Source organism: Rhinocladiella mackenziei, assembly GCF_000835555.1.
Source record: "Rhinocladiella mackenziei CBS 650.93 unplaced genomic scaffold supercont1.9, whole genome shotgun sequence".
Taxonomy (NCBI): Eukaryota; Fungi; Ascomycota; class Eurotiomycetes; order Chaetothyriales; family Herpotrichiellaceae; genus Rhinocladiella; species Rhinocladiella mackenziei.
The window spans coordinates 1168880-1188086 of NW_013550596.1; the positions used below are offsets into that span (position 1 = coordinate 1168880).

Sequence of the window (19207 nt, forward strand, 5' to 3'; positions counted from 1 at the left end):
AACTCCCCCTTTTCTCTGACGCCTGCCAAACTGACGCGGAGCAAACCATCCTTCACAACAGAAAGTGTGGTCCCGAGACAGCTTTCTTTGTCTCTCGGTAAGAGGCGACATTTCTCATCCTGCATCATCTGTGCTACTCCTTTGTTCGATTGACAGTCCGCTGTCTGCCGTCATCTTTGGCGAGCGAACTCGGCCGAGTCCCCTCCTGGCCTTGCTACAAGATCTGAAGAAAAGTGACATGACGGTGATGCTAGATCTCAATATCTCCCGGAGAATTTGGTTGCTTTGACTTTTCAATTCCCCTTGCCGCCTTTTTCTTTTCTTTTCCTTTTTTCCCCCCCCCCCCCCTCTTGTTTTGCTATTTGTGAAAACTTTTCTTCAAGTAAATGTGCCCATTGAGCTGATCATGATGGATAGGCTCCGACGCAAAAGTTCTGGCAAACTGGGGTCCCCTCTTTGGCTGAGTGGTTCACGGTCATTGACTTCACATCTTGATCCGCCATCACCCGTGGAACAGAGTTGGCCGCCCACCCCACCATCGGCCAAAGACAGCGACACCAAATCTCTGTCCAGCAGTGTCTGCACTCTTTGGCCAGACCCCTCTTCACCTGGCGCTTCAGAGAGGAAGCCGGCGAGTGTTAGGGCCAAGCACATTCCCATTGACATATCCAAGTACCAAATATCGCAGGCACCTATTCAGGACTATGTTCCAGAAACTGCTACGAAGCCTACGAGTTCAACACGATTGCCACGTCATGTACCTATTGTAATTCCCGAATTTGCCCAACCGCTTGCAAGAGAACTCCGCTCTGCCAGGTCGGACTCCCATATAAAGACCTTACGCGCCTCATCGACCCCAACCACACCGACATTAAAAAGTGGTGTACGAAATTCAAGACGTTCGAATGACGCCAGCACCATTTCACTAACAACCACATCTGACACAAAGGAGAGCACAAATCTGGCGGCCGAGAACAGCCAGGAAGCGATGAACAATAGCCAGGTGAGCCTCGTAAATTCCGAGGCCAGCAATGAGGCTCCAAATGGCTCGACCCAACCTATCAATGGTTCGACGGGAAATATTGGCATATCACCTGGAGTTCCCCAGCAGGGTACAGCTCCGACCAATTTATCTGGATTGGTTTGCAATGTACACAGAACGACGGGGGAAGAGCCCCATGCATTGGTGGGAGCAACCACGACGATTCTCGGAGACAAGCTGTATGTTTTCGGAGGGCGAATACACTCTCGAACGAAACCACAATTGACCTCGGACCTCTACGAACTGGATCTCATTCGTCGCCATTGGGTCAAAATCGATGCGCTCGGCGATATTCCGCCTCCACGATATTTTCATAGCGTGTGCGCTTTAGGTGACTCGAAATTGGTATGCTATGGTGGCATGTCGCCGGCCGTGCATAACAGAAATACCGTCGCCGCCGCCGCTGCCGCTCCGGGATCAAAAGGCGCTACCGATGCCCAACCGGAGGTGGTGGTCATGTCGGACATTCATGTTTTTGATGTTCCTACACGAAAATGGACCTTGATCTCGACCTCCGATAATCCTCAAGGCCGATACGCTCATTGTGCCGCGATTCTACCTTCCTCCGCCGTCTTCACATCTGCCAATGCTCCATTATCTGCCATACAACATAATCCTCCGTCGTCTGACCCTCACTCAGGCACGTTGGGTGTGCAACTGGACGGAAGTGGAGGGGCAGAAATGGTTGTTGTTGGTGGACAAGACAGCAGCAATAACTACATTGAGCAAATCAGCGTGTTTAACCTTCGAAGCTTGAAATGGACCAATACCACCGCGTGGGACCGGAAATGCGGAGCATATAAAAGCATGGTTGCTCCAATGACCGGCTTGTCAGCAGAGCTCATTGGGCGAGGGATTCCTCTCAATGATCCACAAGCATCGAGGGCGAGCTCTCGATCGGGAACTTCGATGCTGATTTATTCGAACTACAATTTCTTAGATGTCAAGTTGGAGCTCCAGATTCGATTGCCCGACAGATCTCTGGTAGAGAAGCCGATGACGGGTGACATATCCCCGCCCGGTCTGCGCTTTCCAAACGGTGGCATCATCAATGGCCATTTCGTGGTCAGCGGAACCTATTTAACGTCATCAAAGCATGAATATGCATTGTGGGCGCTGGATCTCAAGACGTTGACCTGGGCCCGTATCGACACGAACGGTTCGATTTTCTCGCAGGGAAGCTGGAACAGAGGGATTTTATGGAATCGTCGAAACACATTTGTCATTCTTGGACATCGAAAACGCAGCTTGGTGGATGACTATAATCATCGACGGATCAATTTTAGCCACGTGTGCATGGTTGAGCTGGAAGCATTTGGGCTGTATGATAATCCGAGAAAGCAGGCTCCCACGTCAGGCTACGTGTCAGTATCTGCACCTGCGATCCCGGTGTCGTTGCAAACGACTCTGCCGAGTCAGGAAGCTGGCGGACGGCCCTATACCAGCACGGCCGAGCAACTGGGTCAAGCAGCATTAAGTCTGCATGAACTCGCAGACATGGAGATTGTTGCATTGGGGGGGGAGAAAATTCCATGCAACTCATTCCTTCTTTCTCGGCGTTGGGGGCCATTCTTCAATCAGCTTCTGGTCGAATCCGCAGCGGCGCATGAAAGTGGCAGTCTTTCCGATTTAGCAACCTTGCGTCCCAATGCACAGTCACAGCCTAGTCGCAACTCTACCCTTACCATCACACCGAGTGGTATCAATGGGTTGGCTCCGTCGGGCTCTTCAGTTGGCCCCGATGGAATCTTGGATCCACAACGATCTCTAAGTCGATCTACGACGAGAACCTTGGTGGAACTCCCGAATATCATCTCGGTACCTGCGTCGAATCGACCGCGGTCGCTGTACCTACCCCACATGGCCCCTACGATTCAACTGCTACTACACTTCCTGTATACATCTTCCTTGCCACCCGTCGGATCATCATTGTGTACACCTCATACGCTGTGCTCCCTTTTACAAATGGCGCGACCTTATCAGATTGATGGACTACTTGAAGCAACAGTGGAACGACTTCATGAGGTTTTGGATGGCCGCAACTCGGCAGCGGTATTTAATGCGGCGGCAATGGCGGCTGGAGGTGGTCGAAGTATCGGTAGTGCTGCAGGCGGCACCATGGCCAACCTGGGTCGGAGGGAGAGTGAAGCGACGACCGTTGCGGACCAAATCCTAGCTGGCAAGGCTGCAGCGCTCAAGCTTACGACGAACTCCGAGGAAGCGAAAAAGAAGGGGCATGGAAAGTCCAGCTCCACGGATTCGGCGTCGACGGCGACATCGGCTTCTACATCCACAGACATCTCACATGCGGACACGGAGACGTCGGCGCAAGACGAGAATGGGGATCCTGTGAGTAAAGGGGAACGAGAGTCCCGAGAAATGTGGACAGGGGATCTGAGCTCAGTAATTGGCCTTCAGAAACGAGGATTAAGAGGGCTGATGGAAGGTCGACGTTTGAGAGAGAGGGCAAATACCGGGGGAGGTGAATAAAGCCTGCGAAGTCTCTAATATGATTTGTTACAATAGGGAATACATCTAGCCACATGTTTCAATTGTCCAGAGGGGGAAAAGGAGGCGAGATATGACTTTTCGCATGTGATGTTGCTCCGTGCCTCGGCAACTCTGCAGAGATCTCAATTTTTAAGTCCTGCGCCGCTCATCTGACCCCCGTCAGGAACGAATGAGAAAGACGACAAAGAGATCCAGGTCATTTATGAAATCATTTTCCGGTTGAGATCCGGGGCCCGCCAGTCTTTACAACTTTCGCGGAGGAGCGTGACCATTTGATGTACGCACGTGCGTTTAGTTGCCGGAGTAGCATGTGAAAAAATTCGGTACGTAAGGCTTTTTGACGTCTGCCTTACCCATTCCATTCCTTCCCTTTCATTCCGTTCGGACTCTTGACCATTCGTCTACCGCCACTGCACTGATCAATAGATTTCCTCTCCTTCATTTTCTTCTTCTTCGTGTCTTGTACTATTACGGGCATTCCATAGACCGTCTCCCCCTCTCGTCGAGGTACAATTGTGCAACATGTCCAAAGCTTTCTCAATCGCCGACGTGGCATCCCACAACAGGGCAGACGATCTATACATTATCGTTGATGAAGACGTCTACGATGTGAGCAAATTCCAAGATGAGCATCCTGGTATGTCGGGACCCAATCCGTGACCTCCGAAACAGCCGTACTGACAAAGCACTGCAGGTGGGAAGAAGAGTGAGTTCTGATCGCGCCATCTTTTGCGCCTCTGCTGTATCTCGTTTCCTGACACAAAATCCTACAGTCCTCCAACGGGTGGCCGGCAAGGACGCTTCTAAGCAGTTCTGGAAATATCACAACGAGAGCATCCTCAAGAAATACAAGGCAAAATTGCAGGTCGGTTCAGTGGATACCAAGAAAGTGACGGCTCCTTCGGCCCCACCGGCGGAAAAGAAAGAGAAGGTCGTCCCTCAGGGAACTGTTGCTCCTGCCCCGGTTCCACGTGCCCAGGAATCGGCCGAGGCATTGGATCCCTACGGTTCTCTCATTCCCTTTGGCGATCCGAATTGGTATCAAGGAGTGAGTGGCGGGCTCCAGCTTATTCTCGATGCGATGTTAACCCGGACGCCAGTACCACTCCCCCTACTACAATGAGACACACGCGGCACTCCGAGCCGAAGTCCGAGAATGGGTCGAGTCCGAGATCGAGCCATATGTTACCGAGTGGGAAGAGGGAAAGAAAGTGCCGGATAGCATCTATAAGCAAATGGGTGAACGGGGGTATCTGGCCGGTCTACTCGGTGTCAAGTATCCCAAACATTTGACTAAAAACACTGTCAAGAGCGTGCCCCCTGAGAAGTGGGATCTCTTCCACGAAGTGCTGCTCACTGACGAGCTTTCGAGAACGGGATCTGGCGGCTTGGTTTGGAATCTGGTCGGTGGATTCGGCATTGGATGCCCTCCCTTGGTCAAATATGGCAAGAAGTCCCTGGTCAATCGCATTCTCCCCGGTATTCTGGCGGGTGACAAGAGAATCTGTTTGGCCATTACCGAACCCGATGCTGGTTCTGACGTGGCCAACCTGACTTGCGAGGCGAAACTCTCCGAGGACGGCAAATACTATATTGTCAACGGTGAGAAGAAATGGATCACCAACGGTATCTGGTGTGATTACTTCACCACCGCTGTGAGAACCGGTGGCCCCGGAATGAATGGAATCAGTCTGCTGTTGGTCGAGAGAGGAGAAGGAGTCAGCACGAGAAGAATGGATTGCCAGGGTATGTGGAGCAGTGGAACCACATATATCACCTTTGAAGACGTCAAAGTGCCCGTGGAGAACATATTGGGCAAGCCCAACAAGGGATTCCAAGGTAAATCGACCCCCGTCAGTCTCTTTTGGAAGTGTGCGTTGAGGGCTGATTGAGGCAACAGTGATCATGACCAACTTCAACCACGAGCGGATTGGTATCATCATCCAATGTCTGCGCTTCTCCCGAGTCTGCTTTGAAGAATGCGTCAAATACGCATCCAAGAGGAAGACATTCGGACAGAAACTTATCAATCATCCCGTGATTCGAATGAAGCTGGCGCATATGGCCCGACAGATCGAAGCTAGCTTTGCATGGTTGGAGAATATCATTTACCAATGTCAGAAGATGGGAGAGACCGAGGCCATGTTGAGGCTAGGAGGTGCCATTGCGGGTCTCAAGGCTCAGTCGACGACGACGTTTGAATTCTGCACCAAAGAGGCTGCTCAGATCTTTGGTGGTCTTGCCTACTCGCGAGGTGGCCAAGGTGGAAAGGTTGAGAGATTATATCGGGATACTCTGGCGTACAAGATTCCCGGTGGAAGCGAGGAGATCATGTTGGACTTGAGTATTCGACAGAGTATGAAGGTGCATCAGGCACTAGGGATGAAGTTGTAGGCTTTTTCCCCCGGATGCTTAGGTCACAGAAAACAAAAAACACAAACCTTTTCCTACAAAACTCCCTGGATAGTCAAAGTCAGACCACTGGAATCGATGTTTAAGAAAATCGGATATCACGTGTAAAAATCACGTGCCACAACCGTCCACGTGACCTAGAGTCATAAAGTGTAGTGCTTGAAAGTACGATTGATCCTCGACCCACTCCACTCAGCCTCTTCTGTCTTACTCGATCCCTCTCTTCTGGAAATTCTGTGAAACCTGTCTCATCGATTTCATGCATTTTGCCTTCCAACGTGCTGTCATGTTACGACACAATACTCTGACACTGGAGCTGACATCTTTATTCTGAATGGACGAGTTTCAGTTCTTGCACTCAACGGGGTCAAGCTTGGACAGTGAAAGCCGCCAAGAAAATCCACTCATGCAGGTACAACACAGCCGATACGTCACCAGTGGCACGTTTTTCTTCTTTCACCCCCTGTAGCCGACGAACAGGATTGCTGCAACGGCACAGACCCCTGGTTTGCTCTCTGTCAACCACCATATCCAACATTCGTCAGCATCAAGAGCTCACCGTTGTACCGAACCGAACCACCCGTCATGATCATGATCATGACCTTGGGCCTGGCTGTGGCCATCGAATGACATTTCTGCGCCTCGATCCTTCGGCATTGCATCTTGCCACGCCGAAAGAACCTTCTACAGAGCCACTGCAAGACTTGAACCTAGCATTGAGAGCTTTTTGCAATGCGGCGTTAAATATCCACCCAAACGTCCTCCCCTACTGCTTCCTTTTTGTCATCAGACAATTTATTCAACCTTTTGTATCATATCCCTATTTCCTTGAATTTCTCTTTATATTCCTCCACTCGTTAACTCATACCATTACATTTAATCATGCGTACCTCGCAAATTCTCGCCCTTGTGGCGGCCCTTCCTTCCACTCTCGCGGCTTACAAAGGCTTCAACTATGGCTCAACAGGACGAGACCAAGCAGCTTTTGAGGGCGAATTCAACTCGGCAAAGAACCTTGCTGGTTCTAGTTATACATCTGCCCGTCTGTACACTATGATTCAAGATGGAACTACAAACACTCCCATTTCCGCCATCCCTGCCGCCATCAGCACTGGTACCTCCCTCTTGCTCGGTCTGTGGGCTTCGGCTGGTGATGATCAATTCGCCAATGAGCTTGCTGCTTTGAATGCTGCCATTTCTCAATACGGCTCCGCTTTCACCGATTTGATTGCTGGTATCAGCGTTGGATCCGAAGATGTCTACCGCATTACCCCTATCGGGGTCGCGAGCAATGCAGGCGTCGGTGTCGGCCCGGACGTTATCATTAACTACATGGGACAAGTTCGATCCGCTATCGCCGGCACTCCGGCAGCCGGCAAGCCTGTCGGTCACGTAGACACCTACAATGTTTGGACGAACTCCAGCCAGAATAATCTGATCGCTGCTTGCGACTTCATCGGGATGGACGCATATCCTTATTACGAAACCACTAAAGCGAACTCCATTGGCAACGCAAATGCCACTTTCTGGGACGACTACGATGTCACCGTTGCCGCCAGTCAAGGCAGGCCTGTATGGATCACCGAGACCGGTTGGCCAGTTTCCGGCCCAACTATGAATGAAGCCGTGGCCTCGGTTGACAATGCAAAGACCTACTACGACGACGTTGCTTGCCATGCTTTTGCCAGTGGAGTCAATACCTGGTGGTACATTCTTCAAGACACCGGTGCCGATCCTAGCTTTGGTCTTGTTGGCCCTGGCACTCCTCCTCCAACCACTCCAATCTACAGCTTATCCTGCTAGAAACCGGGTCTCTGATAAACATGACTTTCTTAAATTCGAGTTGACTCAATGAGGAGAGTTGGATAATGCATGATGGTAGGAAAAAGAAGGAAAAGGGAGGAAAAATTATGGCACCGGTTTGGCAAAACTGGAAATGGCATTGTCACTCGTATATCCGGTATGATCAATCACTAGAGGCACATGATAATGAAGAATTATAATTCAAGCGTACGAAACTTTGACAGATTTGATGTTCGGAAAATATCTGACTATTCTGCAAGACTGTATTTGCTGATTTTAACGCCGAGTACGAACAGGGATCATCTAAAACCACTTATCGTGAAGAGCTGACCCTGGGAGAAGGCCATGGTCACGTGGATGGAGGCTACCACATTAGGAAACGCCACAACAAACAATCGCATCAGCCATCCACCATTGAAACAACACTTTCACCCCCGCCTCTATGCCGCTTGTTTTTCCCTCAGAACTAACCACAACTCATATATGGTCCTGCTTCAGTCGCCAGAGAGCTTGTTCTCATTTCTCGTGCAGGATTCTAGGATAAGCTCCTTCAACGACCCTGAGCCCGCAGCTAGCTGCTTTCCATCTCAATGCAGCACTAAGCATCCGTAATCGACTTCGAACACGCGTTTTCCGCTATCGAACGAAAACGAACCGCCTCCTCTCTGAAATCTACGAGAGTTATCGCACTTAAGACAGGACGCGACCACTCCGCTTAATATATTCCCTCCCTCCCTTCACTTGGCGCAGTCAACATGGCCCCTAAAAAAGCTGTCAGTCCGGCCAAACCTCGTCGCATTACGCGAGCTCGTGCAGCTGATGGCGATGCTAATTCGGCTCTCGACGAACCCTCGATACGGAAAACGAAAGCCGCTTCAGCAGCTCCAACAACGACACGAACCAGAGCAATTGAAGCGAAGTCTCGAGTTACGAAGACAGAACCGAGTCTAACTAGAACAACCAGAGGTGGAAAGTCAAATACGAGATCATCCAAATCTGTTGACATTGATACCGAGGATGAAGGCGAAATTGCCGTCGCGGTCCCTGAGCCAGGGACCAAAACATCTCGGTCCACCCGCTCAACACAAAATCCTTCAGTTACAGCGACCGCCTCATCCTTGGCCTCCGCACCACGTCGACGAATCAAAGTCACACCATTGGATGCGGTGAACAGTGAACCGGTTGCCCAGGCCGAGCCGGAGGTAAAGTCCGCAAAGAAAACCTCCACCAAGACCACGAAAGCGAAGACAGCAGCTTCCAAATCTACTACCTCACGCAGAAAGAAGGATGCCGCTGCTACTAAACTGGACGAGAAGAATGATGAAGGCGTAGAGACCGAGATGGCAGACCCAGAACCGAAGAGGCCTGGCGGAGGACGGTCAACAAGAGCCAAGGCTGAGGGTGAACCAAAAGCCACCACCAAATCTTCGTCTACGACCTCCAAGAGTCGAGGTAGATCGAAGAAAGAAGGCCATGCTGTTGAACCAACAGAAGAGGTCAAAGTTGCTCCTGTCACCACCAGGCAGACTCGGGCTAGAGCAGGTTCAGCTACGTCATCTGTTGCTGCTGAACCGACGGTCAGTGTAGTAGTCCCACCCCGAAAGAGGGTCACATTCCAAGATCTCACAGATGATGAGGATGAGAAGGAGAATCAACAACCTGCCACGATATCGAAATCGAGAACTACGAAACAGACCTCAGCTGCTACAAAGGAGACTGAGACTGCAGCAAAAGGAATGCGTGCAAAACCAATCCGCAGGCCGGCTCCTACCAGAATTACCAAGGCAACTCGGGGGGCTTCCAATAAGTCAACTATGGACTCAATAAAGGAGGCAGATGTCGAAGAGACAGGGAAAGTCCCACCACGAGCTTTGACTCCGAAGAAAATCACTCAGGTTGCAAAAGCTCCGGTCTTCGACAGCAGCGATGATGATGATGAGAAGGAGGAGGAGGATGAACTTGCTGGCGCAAAGACTCCAATTCGTGATCTTAGCCTTTCATCCAAACGTCGCACCAGTGCTTCCGTCCCTCGTTCGGTCTCTCCGATTAAGAAACTTGATTTTACACCGGCATTGACGGCAACGTGTCCAGAGAAGACAAATGAGCACGGCATAATCGGCGTTTCGAGTCCCCCTCGGCGTCCACCTACTTCACCGTTCAAAGATTCGTTGAAGGAATCTCCCCGACGAGCACCAGACGGCGTCACCGTTTTCAAAACCCAGATTCAAGATTCGAACAATACTGGATCTCTGGCTTTGAACCCGCCCAACAGCCGAGCTCTCCTTCTCCAGTCTCCAAAGCGAGGTCTTGCCGACAAGACTACATTCCCTCCATCTGCCATGAAATCGCACAACTCGTCTTTGAAGCCATCCTCGCTCTCTTCACCAGCTAGGCGATTATTTTCTCCCTCTAGGCAGAAGATGCCTGTTCGGATATCACCTGCGCCAAAGAAGAAACACTCTATTCCAGCTTCCACACCAGCGTCTGAGAGGCAAAGTAAGAGTCCCGGTAACGTTGATCTTCAAATGTCATCTCATTTCAGGTCTTCTGTTTCACCGCAGCGTTCCGCGAGAGTATACAGAATGAGTGACGATGAGCTGGCTCAAGAGGTGGGCGAAGATCTTGATTTTGATCAGTCTGTCTTGAATATCCGAAGCCCATTGAAAGCGCCCAAGGTCAAGCCTATTGTGAATGATGAACTGGATCCTGTGAATATAGACCCAGCAGCGGATCGAGGCGACGATGACGAATTGGACGACCACGATCAGGAGAGGTATCTGGTCCAATCATCAGAGAATGCTCTTGCGGAACAATCGGGGCAAGGTGGCCAAGATAACGAGGAGACCATGCTCGATCCTGAGCCGGAAGTTGAAGAGGTTTTGGAGCAAGAGGAGGTCGCAGAAGTTGAGGAAGAATCCAGTCGGGTTCCTGAACCAAAGTCAATTACTCCACGAGTTCTCGAGAGATCTAGCAAGAAACCTAGGGTATCTGACGCCCTGTTCAGCCGCCTCAGAGAAATAGATGACGACTCAGAAGATGAACTTGCCGCGGATCAAACACCAGACATGAGAATGCTCAAACCTAAGTTCCGACCAAGTTGGAGTCAAGCAAACATTCGATCTCGTATATCGACAGGCGTCGTCCCCGCAAGCACGTCGAAAAATCTCGGGTTTACTCCTCTCGCGGCACAACTGAAGGGATGGCGTGCTGGCAGCCCTGAAAAGAAGGTCGGACTCAAGAATATGTCTGAGTCACAGGGTATTTTCTCGCCTCTTGCACAAATGCATATTGCCGGGTCAGTGGAGGTGAATAGGCAAGACACACCTGTCCGTCACACTCAGAAGCAAAAGTCATTGGCAAACAGATTATCTTTTGCTCCTTCGATGATAGACAGCCCTGCGAGGCCTGAATTCTTCGCCGAAAGTATGGCCGCGCAAGATTTTGAAGATCAAGTCGGAAGCCACGAGGGTGTTGAACCAGGTGAATACGAGGATCTCCATGATCTTATCCCGAAAGATGGTGTTGAGCGAGCTGCCTCAGGAACTGATACGGCTAGTGGTAGTGAGGGCCGGGGAGACGAGTCCGAGAGCGTTCATCAAGAGCCGGTTGATCTCACAACCGACCTGATCAATTTTACGAATGCTTCGAATACTGCCATGATTGATTTTAAAGCTCTGGCGAATGAAGCAGAGGGCCTTGCTGCCGAAGAGGAGCAATCCATGCTGTCCACTCCATCTGAAGTGTATGGTGACGAGAATACGGCCCCTGTTGAACAGACAACGGAAATCTTGCATAGACGAAATGGCCACGAAGAAGTCATTGAGGAGACTATAGACAAGAATGTCCTCATCAACGACCCACAGAATGATGATGACCGGGAAAAGAACAAGCAAAATGCCCACTCGTCCCGTGAAGAAGCGGACATTGTGGAGGAACAAGCTCATGAAACCTCGATTCCTTCTATCGAAGTCAACACTTCTATCCCTTCGACAGGCGACGCTGAGCGACTGGGCATAGATGATGCTGTCGAGGAGATCGATTTCAACGTTACACCGATTCGACCAGATCCTAGTCTTCCACGGTACGTCAGCACAGTGGTTTCCAAAGTCCCATTACGACCTGAAGGTCAGATTCCGTCTGTTCTGTCCCCTCTCAAAGTGCAGAGAAAGAGACCCAGGTCTATGTCTTCATCCAGTTCACTTGCTCTCAAGAAGCCAAATCTTGGAGTCAGCTCGAATGGTTTTGTGTCCGTGGCAGAGCCTCTTGCAACTCCCAAAGGGAGAGAAGAATTCGGGTTTTCGCCTCAGAGGAAAATTCGCAGTGCAGCGCCTAGTCCGGCACATTCTCTCTCCGTCAATGTGACAACACCTGACCGGATGAGCTTTGTTGTTGATGACTTCGGGGATAGCACTCTGGATGGAATTGAATTGCCGGAGGACGAATCGATGTCTGATGATATCACCAACAATCCCAGTTCCGATCAGGAAACGGAAAGACTCGATCATGATGAGAGCGTCTTGACTATTGGGTCTGCATTCTTCAAGACACCAAAGATCCCCGCCAAAAGTGCCAGTATGCTTTCGACTGTCAGATCCAATGAGATTGCAACATCTCCCTACGCCATGAGTCATGGGCAGGCAACTCCAAAAGCCACTCCTTCAAGGACGGCGGTGTCCACATCAAAAACACCGGCTACGCTCATGAAGTCAAGGACACCATATGCTTTACACCAAAGCAAGACTAGCGCTAAAACTCCCCTAGCAGGTCGTGCTCCCCTGAAGCCAGTCGGGTACGGGTTTCTCCATGGCGCTGTCGTTCATGTCGATGTTCATACGAGTGATGGAGCCGATGCCTCGGGGTGTTACGTCGAATTGCTCATGGAAATGGGTGCTCGATGTGTCAAAGAATGGAGATGGAACCCGAGAGCCAGCAGCTCTGGGAATGAACCAGTTTCAGCCGAGGTACCAAGTACAGGCGTTGGTGTCACACATGTTGTCTACAAAGATGGCGGGAGGCGAACATTGGAGAAAGTTCGCGCGGCCAAAGGTCAAGTTCTTTGCGTCGGCTTAGGTTGGGTTCTCGACTGTCAACGCGAGGGCAAATGGTTGGATGAATCGGCTTATGCCGTTGATGCAAGTATCATGCCCCGTGGTGGTTCCAGAAGACGCAAGTCCATGGAACCTAGAACGTTGATCAATGAGAACGGATTCCTCTCCGCATCCAGGGCGAATAGAAGGTCATTGTCTGCCGAGTATGCAGGTTTGACGGAAGAGATGAAGATGGATTTGATCAATACTCCTGTTCGAGGCCGAGAAGACCAGATTGAGGACGAGTCTGAGATCAGTTCCACCTACAACTCGCCCACAGCAGCGACGGTAGGTGAAGGTGGTCAGACTGCTGATGTCGGCTATTTGCTGTCGTCTGCACAAGCGCCTGATAATGACGGCGACCAAGATTCATCGGTGATCAGACACACGCATACGCCTCATATCAACAATAACAAGATGAACTCGAACCAGGCAAATCCAAATACTCCTCCATCCACGAACTTGTCCGTGGACTACGATCCACGCACTGCAGCGACGCCGTTGACTCCGTACCTGATCGCTAAGGGCAGGGAGTTGATCCAGATGAGTGCGCCGCCAAAACAAATCAACAAAGGCATTTTTGATCGCGATGACGATGGTGAGAATGAAAATGGAGGTGTTGCAGGAGGGAAGAGATTTCAGATCAAGATGAATGGGAATGGGAAAGCAAGAGTCTTGGGCGATGCAGCGAGAAGGAGGACTCTCGGAGCCGGATTGGGGTTTAAACCGGTTGTTGGAAGTCCATTGAGGAACGAATAATCAATCGTGTCCGCCAGAAGGATACAGTTTGACAAATTGGCTAAGGAAAGGGAAATGGGATATGATGACTGCTCGGAATTTGTCTTGTGTTTATTCAGATCGGCTTGAAACGGTTTTTGGTCTGTCGTTTGGTTTTGGACTTCATACGGCTGGGATTGGATTTGGATCCAGAATCAAAACCGTGCGAAGCGTACATATAGAGACGAGGCTTCAAGTAAAATGTCCATTTCCTTTTGTACATTTCACCTTTCGCCTGTTTCCTTCACCATTTTCTTTCTTTTCTTTGTCGTTTGACCTTTTCATATTTCGGCTTTTTTCTTTTTCCCTTCTCACCGTCGCGAAGATTGGTAATGGAGTGGGCTAAGGTGTCTCAAGAAGTCTAGCTTTTATATCGTCTCATTCATAATGATATTGACGTTCGAGTCCCATTTACGTCCATTTTTCTCGTATCATTTTGATTCTCGCGATAAAATCCCGCAACTAAAAATGCCAGTTCGAGCGCCTGTTTCTCATTCAGCCTTGGATCGCAGAACGTCGCGTAGTTGAGACTCAGGTCCTGTTCAGTCAGTTCCTCGGCGCCACCAACGCATTCGGTCACGGCTTCTCCCGTCAACTCAAGGTGGACGCCGCCCAGGTAGCTGGACATGGAGCGGTGGATTTGGAGCGCTTGTTTGAGCTCAGACAAGATATCACTGAAGCGTCGGGTCTTGATCGTGGAAGTTTCAGGATCACCAGGGGCGGATGTGGAGGGAACTTGGACCGTTGCATTTCGCCCGTTGCCATGCATCGGGTCGCATTGCCAGACGACAGTGTCGCGGTGGGGGGAGGCTTGGACCGCGCGGATATGACCTGGTAAATGTGTGGCGATTTTGTCGTGGCCATAGCGGGTTATGAGGACGATTTTGCCGATTTCATGGCTTGGGTTGAGGATGTCGAGGAGAGGGACAAGGTCTGAAGCTGGCATGCTGGGGCCGACTTTGACACCGATGGGGTTGGCGATACCGCGACAAAACTCGACGTGAGAGTGTGTGAGTTGGCGAGTGCGATCGCCGATCCAAATGAAATGGGCGGATGTGTCGTAGTAGCCTTGTGTCGGGGGTGGAGGGGGTGGAAGTTGTGTTGGAAGCGAGGCTTGGCGGGTTTTGTGAATTGAGGAGGAGTGAGATGGTAATCGTGTTGGCTGAAAGGCGTTGGAAGGGTGTTTGGAGAGACGGGTTAGAGATTGCTCGTATTCAAGGAGTAATCCTTCGTGTGAGGTGAAGAGGTCGACCGTCTCGAGGCCGCCGCCTGTGTCGAGTCCGATCGTGCGCATCATCTCTAATGTGTCGGTGATGCGCTCCACGATCACTTGATATTTATCCCGGACCGTGGGATCGCGGACATGGCCTAGACTCCAGTCCAGTGGAGCATGTAGGTCCGCGAGACCAGAGGAGACCGCCGCCCGGAGGTAATTCTGCGTGGCGGCTGAATGGAAATATGCGTCCACGAGTCTCTTTGGGTCTGGTTCTCGGGCTTTGGGGTCTGGTTCGTAGCTGTTCAAGATGTCGCCTCGAAAACTGGGCATGGCGACGCCCTTGACCGTCTCCATGGGAGATGAGCGTGGTTTGGCATATTGTCCTGCCATCCGGGCGACGCGGACGACTTTCTTCTTTGCTCCATAGATCAAGACCAGCGACATTTGCAGGAGTAATTTGACCTTGGCCTCGATCATGTCTTGGGTGCAGTAGTCGAAGAGTTCGGCGCAGTCGCCGCCTTGGAGTAAGAAAGCATTTCCCCGTGCGACTTCACGGAGCTCGTTCTTAAGTTTGACGATTTCTCGCGGACTCACGAGAGGTGGGAGCTTGTTGAGTTTGTCGATGGCTTGGGTGAAGCTTTGGGTGTCGTTGTACGTCACGGATTGGAGGACAGGTTTGGATCTCCAGCTTGAGGGTGTCCAAATGGATGAAGGGCCGTCTTGTGCCATATTTTAAAGCACGCGGATAGAGAATTCAGAATCCGGTCCCGGTCACTGTATATGTCTTTTCTTGGGAGGAGGGAGAAAATTATTGAATCTTCGATATGGGAGCAGATGTCTTCGTTTCGAGTGTGCTCGCGGAGTTTGGGGGAAAATTTTCCAGCGCCGTAGAAATGCTCAATGACCCTTGGCCCACAAATGAGTGCAAATGTTTGTATTGAAGGAGACATGGCCCTCCCCCCGATCATGAGGTGGCCATGGTGATGCACGACAGTGAACTCGGCAGAAGGAAAAGTTCTCGATGTCTTATTGTCAATTGGGGCGCCATTCCTCTTTGGGAATCACAGAATTGAAACTCGAGAACGCACCCTTTCATACTTACCTTCCCCGTCACGCCTCATTCCTCACCCACCACCGAAATGGCCGAGCCCATACCATCGGCTTCGACAGCCGTAGACGCTGCGGACGATGAAACCTCTCAGAACCTACCCGCCAGCGCCGAGGACCGCAAAGCTGCGGCGGCCCTCAATTCATTGAATGCCAATGACATGTCCCAAGAGAATGGGGAGACGGCCACCAAACAACCCTCTGCAGCGGATCAAGAGGCCTTGGGGAAAGCTATGTCAAGACTCGAGATTGCCGGTGGAGTCAGGAAGAAGAAGGAGGATCCTAAGAAGGCAGAGACAAAGAAGGAGGTCGAGGTGAAGAAGAAGGTCAAGATTGCGGCTGAGGATGTCAACTTTTTGGTGCGTAACAGTGGCAATCGCTTGGACGCGGTGAGAATATGGAACTGACATGAATGCAGATGGAGGAACTGGATCTCTCCAAGCCCAAGGCTACAGAACTGCTGCGATCTCATGATGGAAATGCCACTCTTGCCATCAAGGCCTTCATCACACCAGCCGTTAAAGGATAGAAGATCCAAAAGGCCCCCTCCTACGATCCGAAGGAATCAAATCACCCCAGCGACCAATTGAGTTGTGTTGACTGAAGCGGGCGGTTATACTCGACTTATGAGTCATCCTCATTACGGAGTACATAGAGCCCAACCTGTCCGGTTTCGATTTTACGCTCATGAGCAGATTTAATATTAATCAGGACTAGGAGAAAGAGAGATCGTCGAGCGAACGAGTTGGTCTCAAGCGCGGCGAAGCCAGCATTCGTTCGAGCCGCCGACTTGTCCATTGTGTTTCATGGTTGACAGTTGCATCTCTGAACTAGGGAGTCCAGCGAACTTGCGTCCCCTTGTTGTCGAGTACTGCATCAGAAAGTTGGACATGGTGCGAAGTATGTGACACGATGCCGATAGTTGAGTCCTCGGTCGGGCAGATAGATCCTGTATACGTCAATGGGAATAGATCCCGCTCTGCAACCAGACAGTCAGGATGTGATGGTATTGTCTTCTCCAGTCCTTTTTCAGCGTCTGCCCTCCGGGTCATCTTCGGCAAGCATGGCTTCCGATTCGTGATAGCGATAAGTTTTCTTCTCCATTTTCTTGCATCGTGAACCCACTTGGCTCATTTTGGGACGGATGAGACCGCCGACGGAGTTGCTTTGTATGAGGAATGGACGTACGCAGGAGGGTCTTGGCAGGTTGCGGGAGAAATATTTGTAAATTTGTTGATCCCCAGATGTGCCCAGGAGAGGAATAACTGTATAGTCTCGATCGAGCACATCTTGACAAAGCGCTTTTCCTGTTGAGATGGTGAGGCCAATGGGTGTACAAGAGTGGACAGTAAAGGAGGTTAGCCACCTTTTTCTTTTCTCTCCCCAGCAGACGAATTCTAAATTATACCAGGCGTACTATCCTTCAAAATGTGGTCTGGGGGAAGGTCCTTACTACACTGAAGAGCGTCATGAGCTTCGGTACATGGTGTGTCAGTCGTTTTGAGTGATGCTGCACCCGTGTTGACAGGGGAATCAGGATATCAACAACAAGAAAATCTTCATCATTGATCTGGCCAAAGGTCCCGATTCGATCCGGATCATCGACACCAAGATGCCCATTGGCGTAACGGCAAATATCGAAGGCGTTGATTCCTCGGAAATCATCCTAGCCGGGGCGAAGGACGGCGTGACCAAATTCAATCTCAAAACTGGAGAGCATGATTATGTGGCCAAATATTGGAGCGGACCAATGGCACCGGACCAGACAAGAAGGTAAGACACGGAAAGTGGGAGGATGATCGATCTCTCACTTCCTTGGTAGAATGCGATCGAATGATGGCGCCGTCGACGCTCAAGGTCGATTCTGGGTTGAAGCATTTGTTGATCCCAAAGTGTCTGAACTGACCCCAGAAGGCGTCTTGTTTCGACTTGATCATGATGGAACACTACGCACCATGCACGAGAGCATGATAATCCCGAACGGCATCACCTGGAATGAAGATGACAATACCATGTTCTTTACCGAGTCTATCTCACAGAACGTGTATGCGTGTGATTACGACTCCCAAACCGGAGATATCTCCAACCTGAGAGTCTTCTTCCATCTGAGCGAAGAAGGAATACATCCCGACGGGCAGGCCATGGATGTTGAGGGGAACATCTGGCAAGCTTGCTACGGTGGTTCCAAAGTGATTCGAATATCCCCTCAGGGTGAGATAACTGGGATTATTCACCTTCCAACACGTAATATCACTTGCCCTACCTTCGCTGGCACCCAATTATTCATCACTAGCGCCGAGGAATCTGAGCCTGACCAGTATCCTGAGTCGGCCCAATTTGCTGGAAATTTGTTCAGAGTGGATGTCGGAATCAGGGGCATGCCGAGGTACCGGGCTCGCTTGATTTAGAAGACTTTTCGTGTTCTTCTAGAAACGAAACGGTCGACCAGGGGGGAGGGTGAAATTAACATCGATGCAATCGTATCGAATGAAACGTCATGGCTCAAGGGGGAAGAGAATGACAATTCGCGCAAGGTCGGGTTGGAACAGGGATCTCTTCCCCAGCACAGGGCTGACTGCGCCTCGACAAGGCTGCTGGCCCCTGGTCGCAAATAGTCCTGTCTAGGGTAGACGAGGACGGCGCAGGCGCAGCCTTATTGCTAGGATCTCCATCCCAATAAAACAAGCGAGAGACATTCCTTTGATCAGCCATTTCGAGAATGGGATTTCCCGTACATGCCAATGATTCCCTCAATATTTGAGAAGATCAATTTCTCCAAGCGGTCTTTTGCGACGTCCTTAGGCCCTACCGTATTCTCTCCCGGAGCTAGTCATGGAACATTTCCTGTTTCTCGAATGCATCAGCATCTCCACAGTCCTTGTTCTATCGAAATTTGCGGGATTGCGAGGTGCCACTGATGTGGTACGAGCGCATGCTTTTTCTCAAATCTTGTTGCGCACCAAAAATTCAGACGAATTCAATGTTGATTCTCGAAAACACCCCCGGCAAATGTTGGGCTAGGCAAGGGTCACCATCAAGCCCGCCTGCGACAAAAAGGTTCTCGGCAATGCAAGCAGCCTCCCCCCAAAAGAAAGGTCGTCCTTTAATTTTCAAGGCTGTCAAATTCAACAACCTTCAAAACGATCTCGTGCAAGTCCGGTAGGCAATCTAGGTGAGCGGAAGACGGAACGTAAGATCCTGGGGAAATTTGAGGCTTTTCGTTTCTGAGACAAGGACGACTCTCCTCGCAGT

At 50.7% G+C, this 19207-nt stretch overlaps 7 protein-coding genes across 7 annotated transcripts; 6 read left to right on the forward strand and 1 right to left on the reverse strand.

Moving 5' to 3' along the window:
- Positions 1 to 409: 409 nt before the first annotated feature.
- Z518_10632 (uncharacterized protein) lies at positions 410 to 3532 on the forward strand (the record flags this gene model as incomplete). Its single annotated transcript, XM_013412174.1, has 1 exon — positions 410 to 3532. One exon carries the CDS (start codon positions 410 to 412, stop codon positions 3530 to 3532), a length of 3123 nt encoding a protein of 1040 aa, XP_013267628.1.
- A 543-nt stretch (positions 3533 to 4075) lies between these two features.
- On the forward strand, positions 4076 to 5947 carry Z518_10633 (uncharacterized protein; the record flags this gene model as incomplete). Its single annotated transcript, XM_013412175.1, has 5 exons — positions 4076 to 4190; positions 4248 to 4259; positions 4327 to 4601; positions 4654 to 5392; positions 5454 to 5947. The coding sequence occupies 5 exons, from the start codon at positions 4076 to 4078 to the stop codon at positions 5945 to 5947; spliced, it is 1635 nt and encodes a 544-aa protein (XP_013267629.1).
- Positions 5948 to 6847: 900 nt separating this feature from the next.
- Z518_10634 (uncharacterized protein) lies at positions 6848 to 7768 on the forward strand (the record flags this gene model as incomplete). The annotated part of the gene is made up of 1 exon (XM_013412176.1): positions 6848 to 7768. One exon carries the CDS (start codon positions 6848 to 6850, stop codon positions 7766 to 7768), a length of 921 nt encoding a protein of 306 aa, XP_013267630.1.
- A 755-nt stretch (positions 7769 to 8523) lies between these two features.
- Z518_10635 (uncharacterized protein) lies at positions 8524 to 13614 on the forward strand (the record flags this gene model as incomplete). Its single annotated transcript, XM_013412177.1, has 1 exon — positions 8524 to 13614. The coding sequence occupies one exon, from the start codon at positions 8524 to 8526 to the stop codon at positions 13612 to 13614; it is 5091 nt and encodes a 1696-aa protein (XP_013267631.1).
- A 400-nt stretch (positions 13615 to 14014) lies between these two features.
- Positions 14015 to 15577, reverse strand: Z518_10636 (uncharacterized protein; the record flags this gene model as incomplete). The annotated part of the gene is made up of 1 exon (XM_013412178.1): positions 14015 to 15577. The coding sequence occupies one exon, from the start codon at positions 15575 to 15577 to the stop codon at positions 14015 to 14017; it is 1563 nt and encodes a 520-aa protein (XP_013267632.1).
- Positions 15578 to 15987: 410 nt separating this feature from the next.
- Z518_10637 (uncharacterized protein) lies at positions 15988 to 16484 on the forward strand (the record flags this gene model as incomplete). Its single annotated transcript, XM_013412179.1, has 2 exons — positions 15988 to 16314; positions 16374 to 16484. 2 exons carry the CDS (start codon positions 15988 to 15990, stop codon positions 16482 to 16484), a joined length of 438 nt encoding a protein of 145 aa, XP_013267633.1.
- A 798-nt stretch (positions 16485 to 17282) lies between these two features.
- Z518_10638 (uncharacterized protein) lies at positions 17283 to 18363 on the forward strand (the record flags this gene model as incomplete). Its single annotated transcript, XM_013412180.1, has 4 exons — positions 17283 to 17312; positions 17367 to 17441; positions 17493 to 17728; positions 17778 to 18363. The coding sequence occupies 4 exons, from the start codon at positions 17283 to 17285 to the stop codon at positions 18361 to 18363; spliced, it is 927 nt and encodes a 308-aa protein (XP_013267634.1).
- Between the last annotated feature and the right edge of the window lie 844 nt (positions 18364 to 19207).